At 47.4% G+C, this 27,956-nt stretch overlaps 1 protein-coding gene across 5 annotated transcripts in view; it reads left to right on the forward strand.

The window, feature by feature from the left end:
• Positions 1–8,792: 8,792 nt before the first annotated feature.
• Positions 8,793–27,956, forward strand: part of Usp30 (ubiquitin specific peptidase 30) — a 33,947-nt gene continuing 14,783 nt past the window's right edge. For 3 of the 5 annotated variants that reach the window (XM_045132827.1, XR_006633206.1, XR_006633207.1), the window contains exons 1-7: positions 8,793–8,920; positions 14,609–14,718; positions 17,491–17,673; positions 20,398–20,501; positions 23,441–23,539; positions 24,242–24,287; positions 26,688–26,782. In XM_045132827.1, coding sequence (XP_044988762.1) covers positions 8,838–8,920; positions 14,609–14,718; positions 17,491–17,673; positions 20,398–20,501; positions 23,441–23,539; positions 24,242–24,287; positions 26,688–26,782 — 720 coding nt within the window. In that variant the 5' untranslated portion in view covers positions 8,793–8,837. The remainder of the gene's footprint in view (positions 8,921–14,608; positions 14,719–17,490; positions 17,674–20,397; positions 20,502–23,440; positions 23,540–24,241; positions 24,288–26,687; positions 26,783–27,956) is intronic. The other 2 variants (XM_045132828.1, XM_045132829.1) reach the window with 2 other exon arrangements.

Here is a 27,956-nt window from a genome sequence, read left to right on the forward strand (position 1 = left end):
ATCTCTGTTACTCTTACCCTTGCTCTCTCTCATAAAAAAAGAAGGCCAGTCTGCCGTGCTTGTTAGAAAGAAAGAAAGAAAGAAAGAAAGAAAGAAAGAAAGAAAGAAAGAAAGAAAGAAAGAAAGAAAGGAAAGAAAGAAAGAAAGAAAGAAAGAAAGAAAGAAAGAAAGAAAGAAGGATGGAGGGAGGGAGGGAGGGAGGGAGGGAGGAAGGAAGGAAGGAAGGAAGGACATTTGTGCATCTGGCCTATGTTGGCACAGGGGCAAGCATCTTAACCACTAAGCCATCTCTCTGGCCATTAGTAGGGGTTTTTTTTTAAATTTTTTTTTGGTCATTTTTTATTTATTTATTTGAGAGCGACAGACACAGAGAGAAAGACAGATAGAGGGAGGGAGAGAGAATGGGCGCGCCAGGGCTTCCAGCCACTGCAAACCAACTCCAGATGCATGCGCCCCCTTGTGCATCTGGCTAACGTGGGACCTGGGGAACCGAGCCTCGAACCGGGGTCCTTAGGCTTCACAGGCAAGCGCTTAACCGCTAAGCCATCTCTCCAGCCCCATTAGTAGGGTTTTTAATGCTTCAGACAGCACGGTGGCAGCAGGGTGCAAGACAGGACATGTCAGAAACGAGCGAAAGCCGTCAGTTCCCCTCTTAGAAGTTTCTGCAGGACAGGGGCGGTCCCACACCAGGAAGCAGCAGGCTTAATTATAGGACGCTCATGCAGCCCAGATGGCAGGGAGAAGGGGGAAGAGGGGTACAGACATTGTAGCCTGTCAGCACCTCAGAGCAGGTGTGGAAGGTAGGAGGCACCACACCTGTGATCTCACCACACCTGTGATCTAACCATTACACGATGATTACATGGTTCCACTGATACTGAATATCCAGCCTGGGAAATAGACAGAAAGCAGAAGAACATCAGTTGCCAAGGAATAGGTTGCTAAGGGTAAGGGAAAAAAAAAAGTCCTAAAATTAGATGCGACCTTTTCACAACCCTGTGACTATCCTACAACACATTGAATTGTGCACTTGAAGTGAGCTCTTTGCATGGCAAGCAAATTACATATCAATAAATATGGTCATAAAAAACTAATTACTTTAAAACTTCATTCCCAACCTTTAAATTGAGGGATTTCTGCTAAGAGGATTATCAGCTCCTTGGAGAAAAGGGCACCTTCCTCCCCTGGGCTGGCTTTCTCTCTGGACAGAAGCAGCTAAGACCCTCTGTCGCTCCTACAGTGTCCAGGCTGCAGCTGTTGCAAGCTTTGTGCACCGGTGCATGTGTGTGACTCCTCTCTGGAGGTATTGCAGAAAAGCCCCCTGAAGACTGGGAGCAGAGCGTCTAGCACACAAGAAACACTGATAAAATAATGTAAGGCCAGGTGTGGTGGCATCAACCTTTAATCCCAGCACTCGAGAGGCAGAGGTAGGAGGATCACTGTGAGTTCGAGGCCACCCTGACAATGCATAGTGAATTCCAGATCAGCTTGGGCTTGAGTGAGACCCTACCTCGAAAAACCAAAATAATAATGATGATGATGATGAGCCGGGCATGGTGGCGCACGCCATAATCCCAGCACTCAGGAGATAGAGGTAGGAGGATCACTGTCAGTTCAAGGCCATCCTGAGACTACATAGTGAATTCCAGGTCAGCCTGAGCTAGAGTGAGACCCTATCTTGAAAAAACAAAAACAAGCCGGGTGTGGTGGTGCACGCCTTTAATCCCAGCACTTGGGAGGCAGCGGTAGGAGGATCACCATGAGTTCGAGGCCACCCTGAGAATACATAGTGAATTCCAGGTCAGCTTGGGCTAGAGTAAGACCCTGCCTCAAAAAAAAAAAAAAAAAATAATAATAATAATAGTGATGGTGATGGTGTAGAGAATTAGTTGTACTGAAGAACTTATTGTGTGAGTAACCTCTTCTTTGCTTTCTTAGAGACGATGGTGTTTTTTTCTGAAAGGGTGATTTTCACCTTGAACATGCATTGGCATCATGGGGAGAGCTGGTTAGCAGAGAGGTCAGGGGGCCCTCTCTTTGTAGTTTCTAATTCATCCCATCTGAGCTGAGGTCCCAGAGTCTGCTAACATGTTCCTGGGTACTTTTGTGGGTAGTGATGGCTCGGAGAATCACCCTTTTCTGAGGACAGCTCGGTGAGGTTGTCAGAACAAAAAGACTGGGCCTGGGTGTGTTTAGACTCCTGACCTCCGAGACATCCTTAAGCAAACAGGAATATTATGAAAGCTGCTTTATTATCCATCTGTCTGGATAATGGGAACAGGCCAACAACCAGATGGGTTCTACTTCACACCAGAGCAATACATCGTGATCCCCCCCACCCACCTCAGATTCTTTTTTAAAAAACATATTTTATTTATTTATTTATTTGAGAGAGAGAGATGCAAAGAGAGAGAGAATGAAGCAGACAGAGGGAAAGAGAGAGGGAGAGAATGGGCGCACCAGGGTCTCCAGCCGCTGCAAAAGAACTCCAGACACATGGGTCCCCCTGTGCATCTGGCTAATGTGGGTCCTGGAGAATTGAATTGGAATCCTTTGGCTTTGTAGGCAAGTGCCTTAACCACAAAGCCATCTCTCCATCCCCTTTAATTTTTTTTTTCCCCCTAAGGTAAGGTCTCATTCTAGAACAGGCTGACCTGGAACTCACTCTGTAGTTCCAGGCTGGCCTTGAACTCCTGGTGATCCCCTACTTCTGCCTCCCAAGTGCTGGGATTAAAGCTGTGCGTTACCATGCTTAGCGACCCCTCAGGTTCTTAAAACAAAAGCGAATATGTTAAAAATAGAGGCTGGGCTGACAAGCTGCCTCTTAGCAAGAAATACTGAAAATCAAAGGCATGGGTTACACCCTAAGCAGTTCTCAAATCAACTGTATTCTACATCTGACTTATTTTAAATTTATTTATTTGCAATCAGAGAAAACAGAGACAGAGGGAATGGGCATGCCAGGGCCTCCAGCCTCTGCAGAAGAACTCCAGGTATATGGGCCAGCTTGTGCATCTGGTTTATGTGGGTATTAGGGAATCGAACTCAGGTCATTAGGCTGTGCAGGCAATTCCCTTAACCACTGAACAATCACTCCAGCCCCTATATCCTACTTTTAAGATGATTGTCTACTAGTTAAGAGAATAGCACTTCCCTTTTACAAAGGGAGCTGTGATTTAAATTCCTCAAGAAGAATGTCCTCACCTCCCTGATTTGGAACTTAAATCTGATTTTTAAAATCCCAAACCAAGTGTGGTGGCTCACACCTATAATTCCAGGTCTCCAGAAGCTGAGGCAGACAGCTCAACATGAGTTCAAGGCTAGCCTGAGCTAGAGCGAGACTGTCTCTGAAAACAAAAAAAGATAAGTAAAAAAAACCTAAAACATGGGCTGGAGAGATGGCTTAGTGGTTAAGCGCTTGCCTGTGAAGCCTAAGGACCCCGGTTCGAGGCTCGATTCCCCAGGACCCATGTTAGCCAGATGCACAAGGGGCACACGCATCTGGAGTTCATTTGCAGTGGCTGGAGGCCCTGGCACGTCCATTCTCTATCTGTCTCTCTCTCCCTCTCTCTCTGTCACTCTCAAATAAGTAAATAAAATGAACAAAAAATATTTTAAAAAAAGGTGTACTCCACCATGCCCAGCAATAAAGTTAAAAAAAACCCTCAAAAACACAGCAACACTGAAGAAAACAACCACAGTTGGAGAGATGACTCAGCAGTTAAAGGCACTTGCTTACAAAGCCTGATGACCTGGGTTCAATTCCCAAGGCACCCATGTCAGCCTGACACAAAAAATAGCCCAAGTGTCTGCTGTTCCCTTGTATGGTCAAGAGGGCCTGGTAGTCTGTACACACCCATGCAAATGAGTTTTTAAAGTATTTTCTAATTTGTCTTGTTAATTCTTTTACCTTTGGTTACTCAGGAATGTTGGTTTGATTTTGTTGGTTATGAATTCCGCAAATATTCATCTGTTATGATTTCTACCTTCATCTCCTTGTGGTCAGAGAACACTGGATATGTTTTGGTCCTGTAAACGTGTTGGGATTTGTTTTGTTCTCGAGTATGTGGTCTATAGTAGAGAATGTTCCATGTTGTCACTCAAGATGAAGGTGCATTCTGCTGTTGTTGGCCAGAGTGCCCTACAAATTGTTAAAAACAGGGCTGGAGAGATTGCTCAGTAGTTAAGACACTTTCCCACAAAAGCCTGACAACCAGGGTTTGATTCCCCAAGTTTCCACATGAGACCGTTTGCACAGAATAGTACACGCAGCTGGAGGTGGCTAGCAGTGGCTGGAGGCCCTGGCACACCCATTCTCCCTCTCTCTTGTTCTTTCTCTTTCTCTCTCTCTCTATTTGCAAATAAATAAATAAAAATTAAAAGAAAGAAGCCAGGAGTGGTGGCACCCATCTTTAATCTCAGCACTTGGGAGGCAGAGGTAGGAGGATTGCCGTGAGTTCGAGGCCACCCTGAGACTACACAGTGAATTCCAGATCAGCCTGGGCTAGAGTGAGACCCTACATTGGAAAAACGAAAAATAAAAAATAGAAGAAAGAAAGAAAGAAATAATGGGTGGCACATATTTGTAAACCAAGCATTCAGGAGGTGGAGTTGGGCCAGTTTAGGCTATATGGTGAGATGCCAGGGTTGAGCTACTTTTCCTCAGAGAGGCACAGAGTTGCCCAGTGCCCATCTGGCTCCTCCTTACCTTGGTGCTCCTCTGTGAAGCTCGGTGAACAGCAGTGGTTGTTGTAGTACATTCTACTGTGAATACTTGGGGCTCACAACATGGAGAGTTATATAACATTATGGGACACATGTAGGAAGTACACTGGTTGCTATAGTGACGCAGATGAACATATCTGTCATTTCACATAGTTACTTTGTGTGTGTGACAACAGCAGCTAAAATCTCCTTATTTAATTAAAAATAAAAACACCTTAAAATAGGTCTGGAGAGATGGTTTAGCAGTTAAGCGTTTGCCTGTGAAGCCTAAGGACCCTGGTTCGAGGCTCGATTCCCCAGGACCCACATTAGCCAGATGCACAAGGGGGCGCACGTGTCTGGAATTCCTTTGCAGTGGCTGGAGGCCCTGCATGCCCATTCTCTCTCTCTGTCTGCCTCTTTCTCTTTCTCTCTGTCACTCTCAAATAAATAAATAAAAATGAACAACAACAACAAAAAAATAGGGCTGAAGAGATGGCTTTGTGGTTAAAGTGCTTGCCTGTGAAGCCTAGGGACCCAGGTTCAATTTTCCCAGTACCCACCTAAGTGAAATGCACAAGGTGGTGCATGTGTCTGTAATTCATTTGCAGTGGCTAGAGGCCCTGGCATGCCCATTCTTTCTCTTTCTCTATGTGCTTCTTTCTCTCTCTCTCAAATAAATAAAATAAAAAAATATTTTTTAAAAACCCTAAAATAGGCTGGGTGTGGTGGTACATGCCTTTAATCCCAGCACTCAGGAGGCAGAGGTAGGAGGATTACAGTGAATTTGAGGTAATCCTGAGACTGCACAGTGAATTCCTGGTCAGCCTAAACTAGAGTGAGACCTTACCTCTGGTGGGGGGGGGGGACACAATTTTATTAACTTTGGACTGTGTGTACTTCAATTCTCTGTACTGGTTCATATATGCTATTTTGTATCCCTTGGCCTACATGTCCTTAATTTCTACATTTGTGGTAACTGCTATTTTTTTTTCCCATACTTCCGTGAATTTGAACTTTTAAAAAAATGTGTGTGTGCTGGATGTGGTGGCGCATGCCTTTAATCCCAACACTTGGGAGGCAGAGGTAGGAGGATAGCTGTGAGTTCAAGGCCACCCTGAGACTACATAGTGGATTCCAGGTCAGCCTGGGCTAGAGTGAGACCCTACCTCGAAAAAAAAAAAAAAAATGTCTGTGTGAAAGAGAGAAAAAGAAAGAGAGAGAGAGGATTGGCCTACCAGGGCCTCCAGCCACTGCACTCGACCTCCAGACACGTGCGCCCCCTTGTGTGCATATGCGACCTTGCATGCTTGCATCACTGCATCTGGCTTACGTGGGACCTGGTGAGTTGAACATGGGTTCTCAGGCTTCGCAGCCAAGCACCTTAAATGCTAAACCGTCTCTCTAGCCCTGAATTTGAGCTTCTGAAAAATTGTTTCTTTTCTCTCATAGACACGTGCTTCATTTTATAGCTCACACAGAAGGCACACACAGTCTTGCTTCCTGCTTCTTGCTGTAGGCATTTTCTCCTATTGTTAAGATGTGTTTGTAGGGCTGGAGAGATGGCTTAGCGGTTAAGCGCTTGCCTGTGAAGCCTAAGGACCCCGGTTCGAGGCTCGGTTCCCCAGGTCCCACGTTAGCCAGATGCACAAGGGGGCACATGCGTCTGGAGTTCGTTTGCAGAGGCTGGAAGCCCTGGTGCGCCCATTATCTCTCTCTCCCTCTGTCTGTCTTTCTCTCTGTGTCTGTCGCTCTCAAATAAATAAATAAAAAATGAACAAAAAAAATTATTAAAAAAAATGTGTTTGTAGACCTGGGTGGGTAGCTCACTGATGGAGTGCTTGCCTGAGATTCCCCAGGTGGGCCTCAAACTTTCAATGATCCTCCTACCTCAGCCTCCAGAGTGCTGAGATTAAAGGTGGACACCAGAACACCCAGCTCTCTTTATTTATTTATTTGCAAGAAGAAAGCATGAGAGAAAAAGAGCAAGAGGGAGAAAGAAAGACAGAGAGAGTGAGAATGAGCATGCCAGGGTCTCTTGCCACTGTAAACGAATTCCATTTGCATGCACCACTTGTGGATCTGGCTTTACATGGGCACTGGGGAATTGAACCCAGGCTGTCAGACTTTGCAAGTAAGTGCCTTAACAACTTAGCCTTCTCTCCAGCTCCTCTTTATTTTTAAAAAATGTATATGTGCTTTCTGTGTCTGGCACAATGGCAACATCTCTTTTTAATGCTATGTAATATTCCATTATATATAAGGATAGATTTTTTTAATTCTGTTTTTTTCTCTTTGGTTTTTCGAGGTAGGGTCTCACTCTAGCTCAGACTGACCTGGAATTCACTATGTAGTCTCAGGGTGGCCTCGAACTTACAGCAATCCTCCTACCTCTGCCCCCTGAGTGCTGGGATTAAAGACATGTGCCACCATGCCCGGCCAAGGACAGATATTTTATATGGCACATTTTCTTATCCATTCCTCAGTTGGCTGGGCATTTAGGTTGCTTGCATATTTTGCTAATATGAATAGCGCTGCCATGAGCATGAGCGTGCACATTGTTCTAAGGGGTGGTGGCTCACGTCCTCTGAGGATGGATGCAGGGGACGGATGAAACCACATTTCCGCAGGGGGCTGCACCGGGTCCATTTCAGGCAACTACATGCAGGAGGGAACACACGAAGATCAGGGGAGCCAGAGAGATTCAGGGGCCAGGTTTGCTTTTCCTGCGGCAATTGTTGCAGTCAGTTCCTCACTGCTGGTACAAACATCCCACCAGACACAAGTAATAAGAGGAAGGGTTTATGTCAAGCTGACAAAATCCAGGGGCGTCAGACGCCTTTCATCCCAGCACTTGAGGCCCTGGCACGCCCATTCTCTCTCTGTATCTCTCTGCTTGCAAATAAATAAACAAAAATTTAAAAAAAAAATCTGCTACTTTATGCATGTACGAATTTATTGAGACAAGGGCTATGCAGCCCAGGCTAGCCTCGAACTTGTGTTCCTCTGGCCTCAGCCAGTACAGGCCTGTGCCACAACACAAGCTTCTATTACTATTATTGTTTACATGTGGGTGCCCACTCACGCCTGCAAGAGCTTCCACCGCAAATTGCATCCAGCTTTATGTGGATATTGGAGAATCAAACCCCAGAGCAGCAGCAGGATTTTCTTTTTCTTTCTTTCCTTCCCTTCCTTTTTTCTTTCTTTCCTTCCTTCCTTCCTTTCTTTCCTTCCCTTCCTTCCTTCCTTCCCTTTTTGTGCCAGGGCCTCCAGCTGCCACAAACGAACTCCAGAGCCATGGCCCGTTTTGTGCACATCTGCCTTTAGGTGAGTACTGGGGAACCGAACCCAGATCTTTAGGTTTTTCAAATATTTTATTATTTATTTATTTGACAGAGGAAGAGGGAGGGATGGAGAGAGAGGGACAGCCACTGCAAACCGCACTCCAGACGCGTGCGCTCCCTTGTGCAGCTGGCTAACATGGGTCCTGGGGAATCGAACCTGTGTCCTTTGGCTTTGCAGGCAAACGGCCATGCCTCCAGTCCCCAGATCTTTAGGTTTCGCAGACAAACTCCTTACTCACCGAGCCATCTCCCCTGCCTGTTTTTGTTTTTGTTTTTTTTTTAAGTTTAGAGAGCGTTTATTAGATTAAGAGAAGGGAACAGGGGAGATGATGGATGCAAAGCCGGTGAGAAGGTGGAGAGGGGTTAAATCAGCCCCAGGTGGCCGAGTTCTGGCACGCTTTAGGGCGGGGACTTCCGTTTGCACGCTGGAACGCGACCCAGCCGTCCCTCCGGAAGGCCGACTCTCTGTGTGCACGTGTGAACGGGATCTGGGCGGAACATCTGCAGCGGCCGGGGCTGGCATGATGGGGCGGGGTGGGAGGAGAGCTCCTTAGCAACCGAAGTCAGCGTGCGTTGCTAAGGGGAAAGGGAAAGCGGAGACGTCGTCCGTCGGCGATTGCGCTCCGGCAGGAGCGACTTCCGGTCGTGCCGAGCAGCCTGTCCTTCGTCCTACCTTTCCCCCCCGCCCCACTTCCCGAGGAGGTGGGGTCGCGGCCGCAGGTTCCGCCGCCCTGGGAGCCTAGGGAGCTCTCCGTCCGGCGGCGGCGGCCGGCCTCCCGCGCGGCCGCGATGCTGAGTTCTCGGGTTCAGGCGGCGAAGACGGCGGCCGACAAGGCCATCCTGCGTTTCCTGCGGACCGGGGCGGCCTTCAGGTGAGCTGCGGGGGGCGGGGCGGGGCGGCCGGAGTCGCGGGGCCTGGGGCCGCCTTGCCCCGGCCGCCCCCTCCTACGCCGGTCAGGGTCGCTCGGGAGCCCGCATGGGCGCTCCCGAGCCTTCTGCCACCTGAGGGGCTTGGGATCCCCGTCCTGAGGTGGGAGGGGGGCGGGCCACTCAGGGGCATCCAGTCCTGCCGCCACCCCGAATCTGACAGTGGGCCCCCCCATTCCGACCTCGCCATTGCTTTTGCATCGTGGCGTGGCCGGCCCCCTAGGCTTGTCTGGGCCCAAAATTATCAATGCCCGTCCACCCTCCCTCCCCAAGCCTTTCAGAGCCGCCTAGACCTGCAAGACCCCCTCAATCTTTTAAGGATACCCCAACACTCCTGGGCCCTGAACCATACCAGTCCTTGGACTGCCTGGCTTTCCCTTTGCTTCCCACTAACTTGTGTCCCAGGTTTGCAGATACCCTTCCCCTATCTTGTCAATATTCCTGTCAGCGCCCCACCATTCTGCTAGAAATGGTCACTTCTGTATGTGGCCCAAGCCTTCGTGTGACTAAAGAGTTGTGAAGGTGTAGAGGTTAAGGCTCTTACCTGTGAAGCCTAAAGACCCAGGTTCAATTCCCCAGTACCCACATAAGCCCAAGGTGGCACACTCATCTGGAGTTTGTTTGCAGTGGCTGGAGGCTCTGGTGCACCCATTCTCTGTCAAATAAATAAAATTAAATTAAAAAAATTTTTAAATAAAAGAGTTGCCAGGGTCCCTTAAACCAAAACCCTTTCATCTGTTAAAGTTGTCCAATCCTAAACTGGGTGTGGTGGCGCACGCCTTTAATCCCAGCACTCAGGAGGCAGCGGTAGGAGGATCGCCATGAGTTCGAGGCCACCCTGAGACTACAGAGTGAATTCCAGGTCAGCCTGAGCTAGAGTGAGACCCTACATCGAAAAAAAAAAAAAAGTTGTCCAATCCTGTTAAGACTTAAGACCCCTTCTTTCCTGCTAGGACCCCCCCCCCCATTGTCTGCATCCTCCATTTCTCTTCTCTTAAGTCACTCTCCCAAGGAACCCAGGCTTGAGAGCCAAGCACCATGACCTCATTGCTGACCTTAAATGACTGAGGCTTGTTGCTCAGTTCAGCTTCCTTGAGGATTGCAACAGCTCTAAAGAGCTTGCTGTCCGTGCAGGAAGCCTTCAGTAGCTATCCTGTCCAGTGGCTGCAACATGTGGGTGGGAAGCAGGCCTTGAGTGGGCCTTGCCTGTGGTTGGATATCTGACCTGAGAGCAGAGCTGGGAGGAAAAGCCAGGTCCCCTGGGCTGGAGAGACGGCTTAGTGGTTAAGGCGCTTCCCTGTGAAGCCTAAGGACCCACGTTCAACTCCCCAGAACCCATGTAAGGCAGATGCACACGGTGGCCCGTGCCTCTGGAGTTGGTTTGCAGTAGCTAGAGGCCCCGTGCACCCCCAGTAAACAAATAAAATTGAAAGAGCCGATCTCCGCATTCCAGGACTCTATCACTCTCCTCGTGATATCATTTTGCAGGGAAGTGGAGTTTCCAGACTCATCACTCCTGTTTTTGTTGTTCCCATGCTCTGCTGTGGACCTGGGAAAATCTCTCCCATCCTTTTCAACACTGCTCTTCAGTTTCTCTCATGAACTTCATGTTTTTAAACCCAAACATGTTATGCCAGTGTCCTGGCACTGAGTTAAATTCCCAGTCCCAGATTACACTTTGCTTTTTTCTTTCTTTCTTTTTTGACTTGGAAGAACAAAGCTTTGAAGTTCGCCTGCCATTTCTGACACGAGGAAAATGCTGACTGCTGTATGACAGTAACCATTATCACCAGTGACTTTGCTTTGAGTTAATGTTTACTGGGCTGAGGTCAAAACCATATTCATGAGCTGGGGAGATGGCTCAGTGGTTAAAGGTGCTTGCCTGCAAAGCCTGCCAGCCTGAGTTCAACACTACAGTACCCATGTAAGTGGCACATGTACCTGGGCTTCAACTGCAGTGGCAGAAGGACCTGGCTTGCCCATGTGCATACTCCCTCTCTCACACACACAAATAATGAAATAAAAATATTTGCTGGGTGTGGTGGTGTACGCCTTTAATCCCAGCAAGGGGGAGGCAGAGGTAGGAGGATTGCTGAGTTCAAGGCTACCCTGAGACTACATAGTGAATTCCAGGTCGGCCTGGGCTAGAGCAAGACTCTATCTCAAAAACAAAACAAAATTTATGTAATTTTTAAAATATTTATATTTATTTTATTTTTTTTAGAGAGAGAATGAGTGTGCCAGGGCCTCTAGCCACTGCAAATGAATTCTAGATACATGCACCATCTTATGCATCTGGCTTACTTGGGACCTAGAGAATTGAACTCAGATCCTTAGGCTTCGCAGACAAGTGCCTTAACTGCTAAGCTATTTTTCCAGCCCCAATAAAAATATTTTAAAGGGCTGGGTGTGGTGCGCACACCTTTAGTCCCAGCGCTCAGGAGGCAGAGGTAGGAGGATCGCAGTGAGTTCGAGGCCACCCTGAGACTGCAGAGTGAATTCCAGGTCAGCCAGGCAGTGAGACCCTACCTTGAAAAACCAAAAGATAGATAGATAGATAGATAGATAGATAGATAGATAGATAGATAGATAGATTTTTTTTTTTTTAAAGGGCTGGAGAGGTGGCTTAGCAGTTAAGGTACATCCCTGCAAAGCCCAAGGACCCATGTTCAACTCTCCAGATCCCACGTAAGCCAGACATGCACAAGGTGATGCAAATGTGCAAGGTCCACACATGCACACAAGATGGTGCATGCATCTGGAGTTTGATTGCAGTGGCTAAAGGCCTTGGCATGCAAATTCTGTCTCATAAAAAAAATTAAAAATCATATTCAGGGCTGGAGAGATGGCTCAGCCATTAAAGGTGCTTGCTTAAAAGCCTGATAGCCTGGGTTCAATTCCCCAGTACCCACATAAAGCCAGATACACAAAGTGGTGCATGCATCTGGAGTTTGTTTGCAGGAGGAAGAGGTCCTGGTGCACCTATTCTCATTCTCTCTCTTTCCTTGTACATAAATGATAAAAATAAAAAAAAAACAAAAACAAAAAAATTCATGTGATCTCAATATCTGCATATTCACATATATGACACATGCAGGTATATATCACACACACGTGATATATATGATGTGCTTTATTTGGTGAAGCTGTGCAACTTTGTATTTAAAAAAAGTGTAAATTACTGGTACAGTTTCTTCATTTGTAGAAAGGAATGACTTTAGCGTTCACATCAAGCTGGGCATGGTGGCGCACACCTTTAGTCCCAGCACTTGGGAGGCAGAGGTAGGAGGATCACCATGAGTTTGACGCCACCCTGAGACTGCATAATGAATTCCAGGTCAGCCTGGGCTAGAGTGAGGCCTTATCTCGGAAAAAAAAAAAAAAAAAAGCAGAATTCACATCAAGCCTGATATTAATTAATCTTTTAATTTTATAACTATCCAGAAGATTTTAAAAAATATTTTTATTTATATATTTAAGACAGAGAGACAGAGAGAATGGCTCACAGGGCCTTCAGCCACTGCAAATGAACTCCAGAAGCATGTGCCACCTTGTGCATCTGGCTTATGTGGGGTCTGGGGAATTGAACCTGGGTCCTTTGGCTTTGCAGGCAAACACCTTAACCGCTAAGCCATCCCTCCAGCCCCAGAAGCTCTTTTAGTATATGTTTTTTTTCCATCTATTGTATGTTTCGCATTCTAAAAGAGAAATCTATGTTGCCTTTCGCGTATTTTGAGTATGTATGCCCCTGTGTGTTCAGATGTGTGCACCCTGTGCACATGCGTGGAGTCTAGTAGAATGGTGGGTGTCCTCCTCTATCACACCTCCATGGGGTCACCTTGAGACAGTCTCTCCCGAACCTGGAGCTGCTGTTTTTCAGTCAGACTGGCTGACCAGTGAGCCTGTGTCTACCTTCCTTGGTACTGGGTTTATGGACATGTGTGGCTGCACCTGACTTTTTTTTTTAAGGCAAGTCCAAAAGACTGTCTCCCCTTTTTTATGAGAGGGAGTGAAAGTAAGAGAGGCAGGGAGAGAGAGAATTGGCATACCAGGGCCTCCGTCCACTATAATCGAACTCCAGACACATGTGCCACCTTGTGTGCATGTGTGACCGTATGCACTTGTGTCACCTTGAACGTCTGGTTACATGGGACCTGAAGAGTCAAACCTGGGTCCTCAGGCTTCGCAGGCAAGCACCTTAACCATTAAGCCATCTCTCCAGTCCACATCTGACTTTAAAAATTATTTTTAAGAATTTTTGCAAGGAATGAAAATGAATGATTGTGGACGGATGCACCAGAGCCTCCAGCCACTGCAAATGAAGTCCATATGCATGTGCCACCCTGTGCACCTGGTTTACATGGGTACTGGGGAATCAAACCCCAGTTCGTAGGCTTTGCAGGCAAGTGCCTTATCTCTGAGCAATCTCTGCTGCCCTATTCCTGACTTTTATGTGGGTGCTGGGAATCAAACGTAGCTCCTTGTGCTTACACGACAAATACTCTTACCAATGCATCATCTCCCCAGCCTAAGAAACACATTTCTAAAGGTGAGCCTGGTGTTGCAAGCCTACGATGTCAGCTATTCAGGAGGCCAAGATAGGAGGACTATGAATGAGTTCAAGGCCAGCCCGAGTAATTTATCAAGACTCTGTCTCAGCCAGGCGTGGTGGCGCACACCTTTAATCCCAGCACTAGGGAAGCAGAGGTAGGAGGATCACCATGAGTACAAGGCTACCATGAGACTACATAGTGAATTCCAGGATAGCCTGGGCTAGAGAGAGGCCCTACCTCGAAAAAATAGACTCTGTCTCAAAAAAAAAAAAGTAAGAATGAGTAGAGCTGGGGATGTGGCTCAGTGGTACATCGCTTGCCAAGCATGGGGAAACCTTGGGTTCGATACCCAGCACCATAAAGAAATCTATTTCTATACATTTTCTCAGCGTTCAGTCCTTTAGGAAATAGTACTGAGACCTTACTGTGTCCTGGGAATGATCTCGACACCGAGGATGCATCTGTCAGTAAAATAGACACAGATCTCTAAGAGACTTGCTTTAGCGGAAAGGCCTGAGGGCAGGGACTCTGTGTTCTAGTCAAGAGAGGGGAAGGAGGGTGGGCGAGGGAGGAGGGTGGGAGGACACAAGCATAGTAAATAAGTGAATTCTGTCAGAAGGTGATAAGTGCAAAAGTGAAAAGAAAATGCATCCGCAGAAGGGTTCCAGGAGCACAGGCTGCAGCAGTCCACGGCGTAGGCCACAGGCCACGTGGAGAAGTAGAGAGAGGAGATGCCAGTGCGGGGGAAGCCAAGCGGTGACCCAGGCACAGGGCACCGCAGTGCACAGGCCCCCAGGTCCATGCACTGGGTCTTGGTGGCCAGGATGGCCCTGGAGCAAGAGACAGAGTGGAACGAAAATCCAGCTTTTCCTCTGAGGTGGGCTTTTCTTTTAGATTTCACATCCTAATGTTTAAACAGCCTGATTTTCAGGCGTAATCCTATTATTACTACATATTACTCATATTATAGAATTCGTGGCTTGGGTTATTTTGGCAAAATGTCACCCTGCTTGCTGGTGGCTGCGTATCTGCGCGCTGTGCCTGTGATACGGGAGGACAGTGACATCTTTTCCTTTTCAGATCTAAAGTCATGAGGAACTGGGGAGTAATCGGTGGAATTGCTGCTGCCCTTGCAGCAGGAATCTATGTTATTTGGGGTCCCATTACGGAAAGGAAGAAGCGAAGAAAAGGTAAAGATGGGCCCCTGCTTCATGGTCTGTGGATGTGACGCGAATCCTTTCGCCTGAATGCGCTACGGAGAGCTGAGGGAACGGGCCATTGTTGTTGTCTTGGATCTTAATTAATTAAATTATTTTTTTGAGGTAGGGTCTCACTCTAGCCCAGGCTGACCTGAAACTCACTCTGTAGTCCCATGCTGGCCTTGAACTCACAGAGATCCTCGTACCTCTTGTTTCCAGAGTTTCTGGGATTAAAGACATGTGTCACCATGCTCAGCTAATCTTGGATATTTTATATCTAAGACTTTGGGGGAGGGGAGGCAATTATCATGGTTTATTGTCTGTAAGTATGGAAGTTGTCAATAAAAAAAGCCAAAACAAAAGAAGAAAAAGAAAAAAAAACAACAACAAAATAAAGCGAGGATTTTAAAGCTGGGCGTGGTGGTACACACCTTTAATCCCAGCACTTGGGAGACAGAGGTAGAAGGATTGCAGTGAATTCGAGGCTATCCTGAGACTACATAGTGAATTTTTAGTTCAGCTTGGGCTAGAGTGAAAACCTACCTTGGAAAACTAAAAGAAAAAAAAAAGAATAAAACTAAATAAGGACTTTAGTTTCAGAAACAGTACTTTTACATTCACTCCTTATTTTCCACTCTATATGCAAAGATTATTATTTCAGTGCCTCCCTGCACTTGAGTTTAACACGTGCTTTGTGCTGGGCATTTTTGTATTTCTGAAATTCCAGCATTCGGGAGGCTAAGGCAGAAGATCACCATGAGTTTGAGGGCAGCCTGGACTACTTAGAGAGTACCAGGCCTGTATAAGTCCCTGCCTCAAAAATAAATGAAAATAAAAAATGACTTGCTTTGTAATGATACATTTCAAGTGGCTTGCTTGTCTGAGTATTCTCATTAATGCAGCAATTGTGTTTGCAGTTTCCACGTGGCTGATTGTCACATGTGGTTGTCTAGTAGCTGTTAGTAACCAGTGAAAGTATCAAGTGAGTTTATTCCTTAGTAAAAAAAAAAAAAAAAAAAAAAATTCTCTTTATTTAAAAAAAAATTTTATTTTTAGCTATTTATATGACACAGAGAGAAAGAGAAGGAGAGAGAGAGAGAGAGACAGAGAGAGAGGAAGAGAAAGAGAAAGGAAGAGAGACCAGTGCACCAGGGCCTCCAGGCACTGTAAGCGAACTCCAGACACATTTACCACCTTGTGCATCTGGCTAACATGGGTCCTGGGGGAACTGAACTTGGGTCCTTTGGCTTTGCAGGCAAATGCCTTAATTGCTGCTAAGCTATTCTTCCAGCCCAACATTATTTTATCTTTTAAATGCCCTCTTTTTATGCTGCTCTACCTAACATTGATTAAAATTCAGTGGAGGGGCCTGGAGAGATGGCTGAACGGTTAAGCCATTTACCTGCAAAGCCAAAGGGCCTCAGTCTGATTCCCCAGGACCCACGTAAGCCAGATGCACAAGGGGGTCATGTATCTAGAGTTTGTTTGCAGTGAGTGGAGGCCCTGGCATGCCTATTCTCTCTCTTTCTTTCTGCTGCTTTCTTTCTCTCAAGTAAATAAATAAGTGAATTGAAAAAAGAACTAAGTGGAAGGCTGGAGGGATGGCTTAGCAGTTAAGGCACTCGCCTGCAAAACCAAAGGTTTGATTCCCAAGAGCCCACAGAAGCCCGATACACACGGTGGCACATGCGCCGCAGGCCCTGGTGCACAAGTTCAGTGGAGAGACAGACTGAGAGAGAAAGAGGGGAGAAAAGGAGGGAAAGAGGGAAGTAGCAAAATAAGTTATTTCTGTTACAAGATTGGCTCATTGTTAAATCCAGGGATAGTTGTAATTGGGTTCATTATGAATTCTCATACTATATACATGGTAACTGTCACTGAAAAGCTTTCCCAGTCAGATGTGGTGGCACGTGCCTGTAGTCCCAGCACTTAGGAGGCTGAGGCAGGAGAATATTGAAAGTGAGACCACCCTGGGCTATCTATACTGAGTTCCAGGGCAGCCTTGGCTACACAGAGACCCTTTCTTCATTAACATTTTTTAAAACACACATATTCAGCAGAAGAGGGAATTATAGCAGGTTATTCTCTTTGCAGAAAGACTGATCAGACTGGTAGAGTGACGTCTTCACAGTGACTGTTACAAGACAGCCATTGTCTTGGGGGAGCAACAAGAGCTCATTTGTCTGTTCTGAGAAACATTGCTTTCTGACCTAAGAGGACAATGGGAGAGCGGGAGAGAGGCTGCGGTTACCGCTCTGTGCGTTTAGTAATGAGCCAGGCGGCGCCAGATCCCGTGAAGGGTTTTGGAGAGCACTTGGGACAGTGACCTGTCCTCCTGCTGCATGCGGCCGGCAGGGGTGGAACCTGGGCCTGGGTGCAGACGGGATGCCGGAGCCGGATCTCTGCGGAGAAGGACCTGCTCATGTTGGAGGTCCAAAATTTAAGGACCAGTGCAGAAACACTGGACTCCAAATGGGAGGAAAGAAAGTTGGGCTGGAGGAATAGTCTAGCACTTCAGGCGTTTGCCTGGAAAGCCAAAGGACCCAGGTTCGATTGCCCAGGCCCCATGTTAAGCAGATGCACAAGGGGGCGCACACATCTGGAGTTCGTTTGCAGTGGCTGGAGCCCTGGTGCGTCCATGTTGTCTCCCTCTCCCTCTCTTTCTCCCTTTTTCTCTGTCAAATAAATAAATAAAAATAAAATATTTTTTAAAATGTTGGTCTGATGTGCTGTCCCATGCTTCTCCCGTCCGCTTTGTTCTAGGGCTTGTGCCTGGCCTTGTCAACTTGGGAAACACCTGCTTCATGAACTCCCTGCTGCAGGGCCTGTCCGCCTGCCCTGCGTTCATCAAGTGGCTGGAAGAGTTCACCACCCAGTACACCAGGGACCAGCAGGAGCCTCCCCCACACCAGTACTTGTCCTTGACACTGTTGAACCTCCTGAAAGGTGCAGTGGGAACTTGACGGGCCAGTCACACTTAAAGAGTAGTCCAGAGGAAGGCTTCGTAGTCTTCTGTAGAAAAATATCACATTTGGGGGTGGGAGGAGAAACAACCAAAAGTCAATACCATTTTTTTTTTTTGAGGTAGGGTCTCACTCTAGTCCAGGCTGACCTGGAATTCACTATGTAGTCTCAGGGTGGCCTTGAACTCATGGCAGTCCTCTTACCTCTGCTTCTGAGTTCTGGGATTGAAGGTGTGTGCCACCAATGCCCCCTGATACTATTTTTTAAAGATTTTTTTAAAATTATTTATTTATTTATTAGAGACAGAGAGAGTGAGAATGGGCACACCAGGGCCTCTAGCCACTGCAAACAAACTCCAGACGCATGTACCACCATGTGCATCTGGCTTACGTGGTACCTGGAGAATTGAACCTGGGTCCTTAGGCTTCTCAGGTATGCACCTTAACCGCTAAGCCGTCTCTCCAGCCCATGATACTATTTTTTTTTAAATGAAAGATGGAATCGTTTATTTAAAAAATTGTCAGTTTTGGCTGCTGGGCGTGGTGGCGCATGCCTTTAATCCCAGCACTCGGGAGGCAGAGGTAGGAGAATCACCATGAGTTTGAGGCCACCCTGAGACTACATAGTTAATTCCAGGTCAGCCTGGACTAGAGTGAGACCTTGCCTTGGAAAACCAAAAAAAAAAAAAAAAAATTGTCAGTTTGGGGCTGGAGAGGTGGCTTATCAATTAAGGCATTTGCCTGTGAAGCCTAAGGACCCAGGTTCGATTGCCCTGTACCTGTATAAGCCAGATACACAAGGTAGTGCGTGTGTCTGGAGTTCGTTTGCAGTGGCAAGGGATCCTGGCATTCCTGTTCTCTCTCTCTCTGTCTTTCTCTCTCTGCCCCCATTTCTCTAATAAATAAATTAATTAATTAAATTAAAATTTTTCAGTTTAATAACATCTATCTTTCTAAGGGAGAAAAAAGAGACTCACTGTCACATAAGTTTTTTTTTTGTTTGTTTGTTTAGTGTGGCAAGCCCAACATACTTTTTTTTTTTTTTAATTAATTTATTTATTTATTTGAGAGCGACAAACACAGAGAGAAAGACAGATAGAGGGAGAGAGAGAGAATGGGCGCGCCAGGGCTTCCAGCCTCTGCAAACGAACTCCAGACGCGTGCGCCCCCTTGTGCATCTGGCTAACGTGGGACCTGGGGAACCGAGCCTCGAACCGGGGTCCTTAGGCTTCACAGGCAAGCGCTTAACTGCTAAGCCATCTCTCCAGCCCCTTTTTTTTTTCTTAATGCAAGAGACAGAGACAGACAGAAAGAGAGAATTGGCGCACAAGGACATCTAGCCACTATAACCTAACTCCAGATACTTGTGCCACCTTGTGTGCATGTGCAACCTTGCACATTTTTGTCACCTTGTGCATCTGGCTTACATGGGACCTGTAGAGTTGAACATGACTCCTTAGGCTTTGTAGGTAAGTGTCCTAACCACTAAGCCCTTTCTCTAGCCCCACATAATTATAAGAAGTAAAAAGCAGCTGGGCATGGTGGCACACGCCTCTAATCCTAGCACTCTGGAGGCAGAGGTAGGAGGATCACCGTGAGTTCAAGGGCACTTTGAGACTACATAGTGAGTTCCAGGTCAGCTTGCGCTAGAATGATACCCTACCTCGAAAAACAAACAAAAAAAGAACGTTAAAAAGTAGGAAAAAAATGTTCTTTCACCTAAGAAATAAGGTCATTCTCAAAATAGGTTATACGGTGCCACTGTATAGTATGTTCTCACGCTGCAGTGAGACCCTTCTAGAAGTCTGGAACTGCCCAATAAGGGCTTGCAACATGCTCAGCACCAAGTGGCCTAATAACCCCACATCCCGGCATCTTTCTCAGGCAAGGGTTAGAAATATGTTCTGTGGCTTACACAAGACAGGAAATCAGGATCCCAGGGGCAAAGAAGTTTGGGAACAGTGTGTCGTAGCTTGTTAACTTTGCAGTCACCTGTTCCTGCTTCACTTTTTTTTTTGTCCTTATAGGTAGGGTCTCACTCTAGCCCAGCCTGACCTGGAATTCACTATGTAGTCTCAGGGTGGCCTTGAACTCATGCTAGTCCTCCTACCTCTACCTCCCAAGTGCTGAGATTAGAGGCATGTGTCACTACACCTGGCCCTTTTTTTTTTTTTTAATATAGTAAAACAGGGCTGGAGAGATGGCTTAGCAGTTAAGGGGCTTGCCTACAAAGCCTAAGGACCCAGGTTCAACTCCTCAGAACCCATGTAAGTCAGATGCACATGGTGGCACACATGTGTGGAGTTCGTTTGCAGTGGCTGGAGGCCTTGGCATGGCTAGCCTCTCTCACTAACAAATAGATTAGTAAATAAATAATAAAAGAATTAAAGTTGTGCTAGAGAGATGGCTTAGCATTTAAGGCATTTGCCTGCAAAGCCTAAAGGCCCAGGTTCGATTCCCTAGTATCCACATAAGCCAGATGCACAAGGTGGGACATACATCTGGAATCCATTTACAGTGGTTAGAGGCCCTGGCATTGTGCATGTTCTTTCTCTCTCTCTCTCTCTCATAAGTAAACAAATAAAATTTAAAAATATTAAAGTCCTTCAGTTTTAACTGACTTCCACATAGTGTGCTGTGCAGGGTTTTCTGGTTAATTGTTGTGCTGTTGGTTTAGTAATTGTCTTGCCTTTTTTTTCATATCCAGCTTTGTCCTGCCAAGAAGTCACTGAGGATGAGGTCTTAGATGCAAGCTGCTTGCTGGATGTCTTAAGAATGTACAGATGGCAGATTTCTTCCTTTGAAGAACAGGTGAGTACCCTAGGCAACAGGGCAGAATCATTTCCCTAGTGAGTGAGGGCCTCGCCGCAACAATGACTGTGACCCTCTGTGTGTGTGGTGGCGTTGGTGGTAGGGACCAAGCCTAGGTCCTTGATCATGACAGGCAGGTGCTGTACCCCTGAGTTACATCCATTGCTTTAAAGAAGTATATGTTATTCATTTATTTGAGAGAGAGAGAGAGTGTGTGTGTGTGTGCTCATGCATGCGTGTGTATGTGTGTGTGAGAGAAAGAGATTGAGAGAGAGTGTGTGTGTGTGCTCATGCATGCATGTGTATGTGTGTGTGTGAGAGAGAGATAGAGAGAGAGAGAGAGTGTGTGTGTGTGCTCATGCATGCGTGTGTATGTGTGTGTGAGAGAGAGAGAGAAAGCGCACACACGCGTGAGCACCAGGGCCTCCAGCCACTGCAGACAAACTCCAGACACATGCGCCATCTTGTGCATCTGGCTTTATGTTGGTACTGGGGAATTGAACCTGGGTCCTCCGGCTTTGCTGGCAAGCAAGCACCTTAATGGCTAAGCCATCTCTCCAGCCCTCCACTGCTTTTCTTTGACATTTTTGGTAACTTCAATGTTCTGGGACCGGAGTACCAACTTTCTTCCCAGCTGGGTCACCTGGCCGAGGAAGGCTGGCAGGATGGGGCATAAACAGCTGCCAGGGGGTTGTACAGCTTTCCTGCGACTTTTCACGTCAGTGGCTGGCAGAGACAACCTGGCTGCTCCAGCGAGGTGGGGGCTCCACGCTACAGGCTCCTAGGTTCAGGGGAGACTCTCTCTCTTTCTTCCTCTCTCTCTCTCACTCTTTTTTTGGCCCATACCCTTTGTCTTTGAAGATCCATCTTCAGAGATTAGCTTAACTGTCCCAAACCCTCAGGCAGGCGTCCCCTGCAGCCATGGGCTGTCTTCCCGCCACTCGCCTCTCCCTTTTGCAGCCTCGCCGTGCTCTTTAGAACTTGGCACCTCTCCTCGCCTGGTTGTGGTTGAAGGCTGAGGCCAACAGGGACCGACTCTAGGGATGAGAGGATTCAGCTCTGGTGTTCCGGTACATCCTCCAGCCACGTCTCCAAGGTGGCCTTGTCCCACTTTGCGTAGGCTGTGTCTGCTGTCTAAGGGAGGGGCAGCTCTTTGGACCTCTCCTCACTGAGGCTGGAATGGGAGGAATTGTGAGATATACAAAGAGATGTGAGGGTGCTTTGTAGCACCCCTAGGCTTAGAGATGATCTCTTGTTTCTGTCTGAATCTGAAGTCTTTTCTAAATACAAAGTGGGGAATATCTGTTCTTAAAATGCATCTCGATGAATCCAAGTATATGTTGAAATTTTTACCATTTCCATTTGGAAAATTCTTTTTAAAATTTTATTTTATTTATATATGGAAAAGAGAATGAGAATGAGAATGGGTGCATCAGGGCCTCTAACCACTGCAAACAAACTCCTGGCACATGCATCATCTTGCATATCTGGCTTTACATGGGTAGTTGGGAATAGAACCTGAGTCCTTTGGCTTTGCAGGCTACCAACTGCTAAGCCTTCTCTCCAGACTGGAAAAGGCTCTTTCTTTCCTTCTTTCTTTCTTTCTTTTCTTGTCTGTCTTTGTTTTTAACTTATTTATTTGAAAGAGAGAGAGGGAGGAAGAGGCAGATGGAGAGAAAGAGAGATGGGTGTGCCAAGGCCTCCAGCCACTGAAAACTAACTCCAGATGTATGCAGCCTCTTGTGCATCTGGCTTACATGGGTCCTGGGGAATTGAACCTGGGTCCTTTGGCTTTGCAGGCAAGCACCTGAAACCCTAAGCCATTTCTCCAGCCCTTATTCAGTGTTTAAAAAGGACATTCTGGGGCTGGAGAGATGACTTAGCAGTTAAGGTACTTGCTTGCGAAGTCTGCGGACCCTTGTTCGACTTCCCAGGTCCCATGTAAGTCAGACACCCAAGGTGACATAAGCGTGCAAAGTTGCACGTGCGCACTAGGTGGCACATGTGTCTAGAGCTCGACTGCAGTGGCTGGAGGCCCTGATGTGCCAGTTCTCTGTCTTTCTCTTGCTCTCACTTTCTCTCTTAGACAAATGACAAAAAAAAAAGACATTCTCAAAAATGCTACAACCTGGATAAGCCTTGAGGACATGGTGCCCAGAGCAGTGCCCGTGTGCACTGTGTCACCCTGTCACAGAAGGACTGGCAGGACTGGTACTGCCATTTACACGAGTTGTCAGGCTTCTAGAGGAAAGGCAGGTGGTGGCCGCCGGGCTGGGAGAGGGAAACGGGGAATTACTGTCTCGTGGCATGGAGGCTCCGTCTGGGAAGGTGAAAAAGCGCCAGCAGCAGATGGGGCTGTGGTTACGTACCGGCGTGGACGTACTCCAGTGCTAAGCCGCTGCGCTGGACCCCGAAAGGAGGGTCAAGGCGTTAAATTTTCTGTTGCCTGTGTTTTGCCACAGTTTTTTTTGTTTTTTAAAATTTTCCAGGTAGGGTCTCACTCTGGCCCAGGCTGACCTGGAATTCCCTAGTTCTCAGGATGGCCTTGAACTCACGGCGATCCTCCTACCTCTGCCTCCCGAGTGCTGGGATTAAAGGCGTGCACCACTGCACCCAGCATTGCCATGGTTGTTAAGAAGAGTGGAGGCTCCTTAGGACTTGGGTGGAGTGGGTGCATGGAGCCGAGGGCCGCTGAGGGCAGCTGGCACAGGCTGCTGGCGAGAGGCTGCCACCCCGCCTCCCTTCCCGTTCCTTGCGGGGCTGGAAGTTGGTGGTGAGGATTTGCGCTTGGGAAGATGTCTAGCGTGGGCAGGACGCTGAGAGGGTAGAAAGCTGATTCTCCCCCACTGACTGGGATCTGCCTGCTGGTCTACACCGGGGCCGGTGCTGGTCCTGCCCTTGCCTGTGGGCCCTCTGAGGAAAGCCTTGCCCTTGGACAGGATGCCCATGAGTTATTCCATGTCATTACCTCGTCACTGGAAGACGAACGAGACCGTCAGCCACGGGTCACACATTTGTTCGATGTGCATTCCCTAGAGGTAAGCCATTGATATTTCCAGTGCCATTTTGTGCATGTTCAATGAGCATGGGAAACCCTAGTATTAATCTTTCTATGTATGATTCAGTGGCAGTGAGGCTGGGGAGGGACTTAAACTACATCCTCTGTGGGTGGTGCCTTTGGCTAGGAATGTCAGACCCTTTAAGATCATTCGCTGCTGCAGTTCGGCTTTGAAAAGAAAGGGTGAGCTGGGCGTGGTGGCACAGGCCTTTAATCCCAGCACTCGGGAGGCACAGGCAGGAGGGTTGCCGTGATGTTTGAGGCCACCCTGAGACTTCATAGTGAATTCCAGGTCAGCCTGGACTAGAGTGAAACCTTGCCTCAAAATCCAAAAAATAATAATAATAACAACAAAACAAAACAAAAAAAGAAAGGGTGTATTATATTTCCTTGTCAATGGAGGGTCCATAGAAACCCTGAGTTCTCATCTCTCTGAAACACTGTTGGTGTTGGGAACCAGCAAAGTGCTGTATCTCAGAGAAAAGAAATCTGCTTGTATTAATCTGCATAAAGGATTCACTGTAGTGAACTGTAGTGTAGAGTTAAGGCTCATTTTAGAACTGTGAACTGTGTTAAAAGTGGATTTTGAGTGATACAGCCAGCTTAGAAACTCATAAGGTTTCGGGGTGGTGAGGGCAGTGTAAAGTTGGGTTTTCAACCTCTCTCTCCTTTTCCCCTACAGCAGCAGTCAGAAATACCTCCCAGGCAAATAACCTGCCACACGAGAGGTGGGTGTTTTTCACTGAAATGTGACATAGAAGATGTGTACTTGTTTAGATGTGATAGTAATTTGCTTGCTCTAAGAAAGCGGGGTTTGAGTTTTTGCTGGTGACTAGCTCAGCTTGAACTGTGAGATCTTTGCCGAGGCACTCGTGTGTTGGAAAAGGCTCTGAGTGAGTCTCCGTGGTGCTCCTACCCCAGCTCTGTTCGGGTTTTCTAGAAGAAAGACTCTATGCTGCCCACTGCACACAGGGGCTTTCCTTCTGCTGCCTTGAGTTTAGATCCTGGGAGAATCCAGTAAGATGAATCTGTCTTGTCCTCAGCCTTTCCACTTGGCCTAACTTTGATAGCTATCGTAGCTCTCCTTTAAAGCCTGCTTTCTTAGCCTGGGCGTGGTGGTGCACACCTTTAATCCCAGCCCTCATGGGAGGCACAAGTAGGAGGATCGCTGTGAGTTCCAGGCCAGCCTTAGACTATATATTGAATTCCAGGTCAGCCTGGGCTACAGCGAGACCATACCTTGAAAAAGCAACAAGGGCTAGAGGGATGGCTTGGTGGTTAAGGCATTTGCCTGCAAAGTCAAAGGACTCAGGTTTGATTCTCCAGGACACATAAGCCCAATGTACAAGGGGGCGTATGAGTCTGGAGTGTGTTTGCAGTGTTTGGAGCCCTGGCACACCCATCCTCTCTCTCTCTCTCTCTCTCTCTCTCTCTCTCTCTCTCTCTCCCCCTCTCTCCCTCCCTCCCTTTCTCCCTCTCTCCCTCCCTCCCTCTCTTTCTCCCTCTTTTTCTCTGTCAAATAAATAAATAAAAACAAAAATATTAAAAGCAACAACAAAAGAAAGTCTGCTTTCTTAAGATGTAGACTTAGGAAAGTAAAATTGACACAATTCCTCTGGGCACTAGCGTAGTAGGAACAGGTGTCTTGAGAGCCCTTACTGTGTGCCAGGGCTCGCAGTTCTCATCTGAGCCTCACAGCCCTGCGAGGTCCACGCTAACGACCATGGGGTGATAATTATCCCTGTTGGCAGCAAATGAGATATACAGGAGCCAGGTGTGGTGACTAGTGCCTGTGATCCCTCCACTTGGGGAGCTGAGGCAGGAGGCTTGCTGTGACTTTGAGGGCCTGGGCTACATAGTGAGTTCCAGGCCAGTTTGGGCTACAGAGCCAGACCCTGTCTCCCTGGGTAGGTGGAGGGAAGGTGGGAGGGAGGCAAAGACATTGAGATTTTCCAGGCCACATAGCTGACAGGAAGCAGAGCCAGGCCTGCGTGTCTGCAGAACAAGTACTTCTCACCAGTGCCTTGTCCACCGACCCAACCCAGCCAAAGAAGGCCCCAGCTCTGCAGAACTTGATTTTGGGGATCCCCCCAGGAGTTTATGAAACACTCCCCACTGCTGCCTTCTTTTGACCTGTCCAATATTCTAAGCATGTCTGTGCGATGTTTGTGCATGCATGTGAGGTGTGTGCCCGTGTGCCTGTATGGCACCCTCTACACCTGCGTGTGGAGGACACGGGAGAGTGCTGTCAGGCGTCCGCCGCTGCTCTTCCACCCTGGTTTCCTGAGACAGACTCAGTGAACCTGGGCTCCCGGGTTCTCAGTTAGACAGGCCAATTAGGGAACTCCCGTGATACTCCTTTCTCTGCCCACCTTAGCACTGAGGTTACAGGCATGTGCAGTCAGCCCTGACTTCATTTTTTTTAAAGAGAGAGAGAGAGATGGCACACCAGGGCCTCAGCCACTGTAATTGAATTCCAGACCCTTGCACCACCTAGTGGGCATGTGTGACCTGGTGCTTGGCTCCTTTGTGCATCTGACTTACATGGGATCTGGAGAGAGATCAAACATGGGTCCTTAGGTGTCACAGGCAAGCACCTTAACTGCTGAGCCATCTCTCCAGCCCAATCCTGGGCTTTTATGCAGATGCTAGGGCTCAGACTCAGGTCTTTTTTGTACATGAAGCACTCACCACTGAGCCTTCTCCCCCAGCCCTAACACAAGTCCTTTTAAAAAGTGCAGCTAGCTGGGCGTGGTGGTGCACGCCTTTAATCCCAGCACTTGGGAGGCAGAGGTAGGAGGATTGCCATGAGTTCGAGGCCACCCTGAGACTACATAGTGAATTCCAGGTCATCCTGAGCCAGAGTGCGACCCTACCTCGAAAAACAAAAAAACAAAAACAAATAAGCCAAAAAGTACAGCTGTTCCATTTTTCAGAAGTCGCCTGTAGAAAGTCTGTGCAGCACAGGGCATGTGTGACAGAAGTCACTGAGGAGAACACTTTCACTGTTGTTTTCAAGAACATTTTTTTAGGGGGAGAGTGTCTTCAATGTACTAAAAAGGAGGGTGAATTTTACCATCTGTCCCAGAGAGCTAATGTGGCCGATCAAAACACACTTTGCATTCCAGGGTCTCCCCCCCCCACGTCCAGCCACTGGAAGTCCCAGCACCCTTTTCACGGAAGACTTACTAGCAATATGGTCTGCAAACACTGTGAACACCAGGTAAGTAAATGCCTGCCTTGCTTTGGCGTTTTCTTGTGACAGGATTCGGGAAAAGTCTGGAGAAGATGGGCTGGCCTCAGAGACGGCGTTTGTGACTGCCTGGACCCGACATGCCTTTGGTCAGGGCTGGTGTTCCATTGACCCGTGTGGACGGGCAGGATTTCCAGTGCTGAGGTTAGGTTTGTGCTCACAGAGCCTACAGCATATTCTAGCACTAGGGAGGGCTTTCTCTTTGCAAATATATGTATTTATATACATATGTATATATAATTTTCTTTTTGGTTTTTCAAGGTAGGGTCTCCATCTAGCACAGGCAGACCTGGAATTCACTGTAGAGTCTCATGCTGGCCTCAGATTCACAGCAATCCTCCTACCTCTGCCTCCTGAGTGCTCGGATTAAAGGCGTGCACCACTACGCCCAGCTAGGAAACTTAAAACATATTTTATTTATTGCTCCTGTCACTGCAAACAGAACTCCAGATGCGTGTACCACTTTGTGCATCTGGCTATACATGGGTACTGGGGAATCAAACCCAGGCTATCAGGCTTTGCAAGCAAGTATCTTTAACTGCTGAGCCATTCTCCAGCTCTTCTCCTACCCCATTTTTTGGGGGCAGGGTCACTGTAGTTCAGACTAACTTGGAATTCACTGTGTAGTCTCAGGCTGGCCTCAAACTCACAGCTATTCTCCTACCTCAGCCTCCCTAGTGCTGGGATTAAAGATGTGCACTACCACACCCAGCTATCATTACCATTTAAAAAAATATTTTTAGAGTTTTATTTGAGAGAGAGAAAGAGGCAGATAGAGAAAGAGAGTGGGTGCACCAGGGCCTCTAGCTGCTACAAACAAACTCCAGATGCATACGCTACTTTGTACATCTGGCTTATGTGAGTCCTAGGGAATGAAACCTGGGTCCTTTGGCTTTGCAGACAAGTGTGTTAATTGCTAAGTCATCTCTCCAGTCCACCATTCCCATTTTTTGTGTTCTTTGGTCCATTCAATGTTTTCTCCTTCAGCCTTTGGAGATCCTTTTAATATTTACTGTTTTTACTTATTTATTTATTTGACAGTGACAGGCAGAGAGAGAAAGAGGCAGAGAGAGAGAGAGAGAGAGAATGGGTGCGGCAGGGCCATCAGCCACTGCAAACGAACTCCAGATGCGTGCGCCCCCTT

The sequence above is a fragment of the Jaculus jaculus genome, chromosome 13 (genome assembly GCF_020740685.1).
Source record: "Jaculus jaculus isolate mJacJac1 chromosome 13, mJacJac1.mat.Y.cur, whole genome shotgun sequence".
Classification (NCBI taxonomy): Eukaryota; Metazoa; Chordata; class Mammalia; order Rodentia; family Dipodidae; genus Jaculus; species Jaculus jaculus.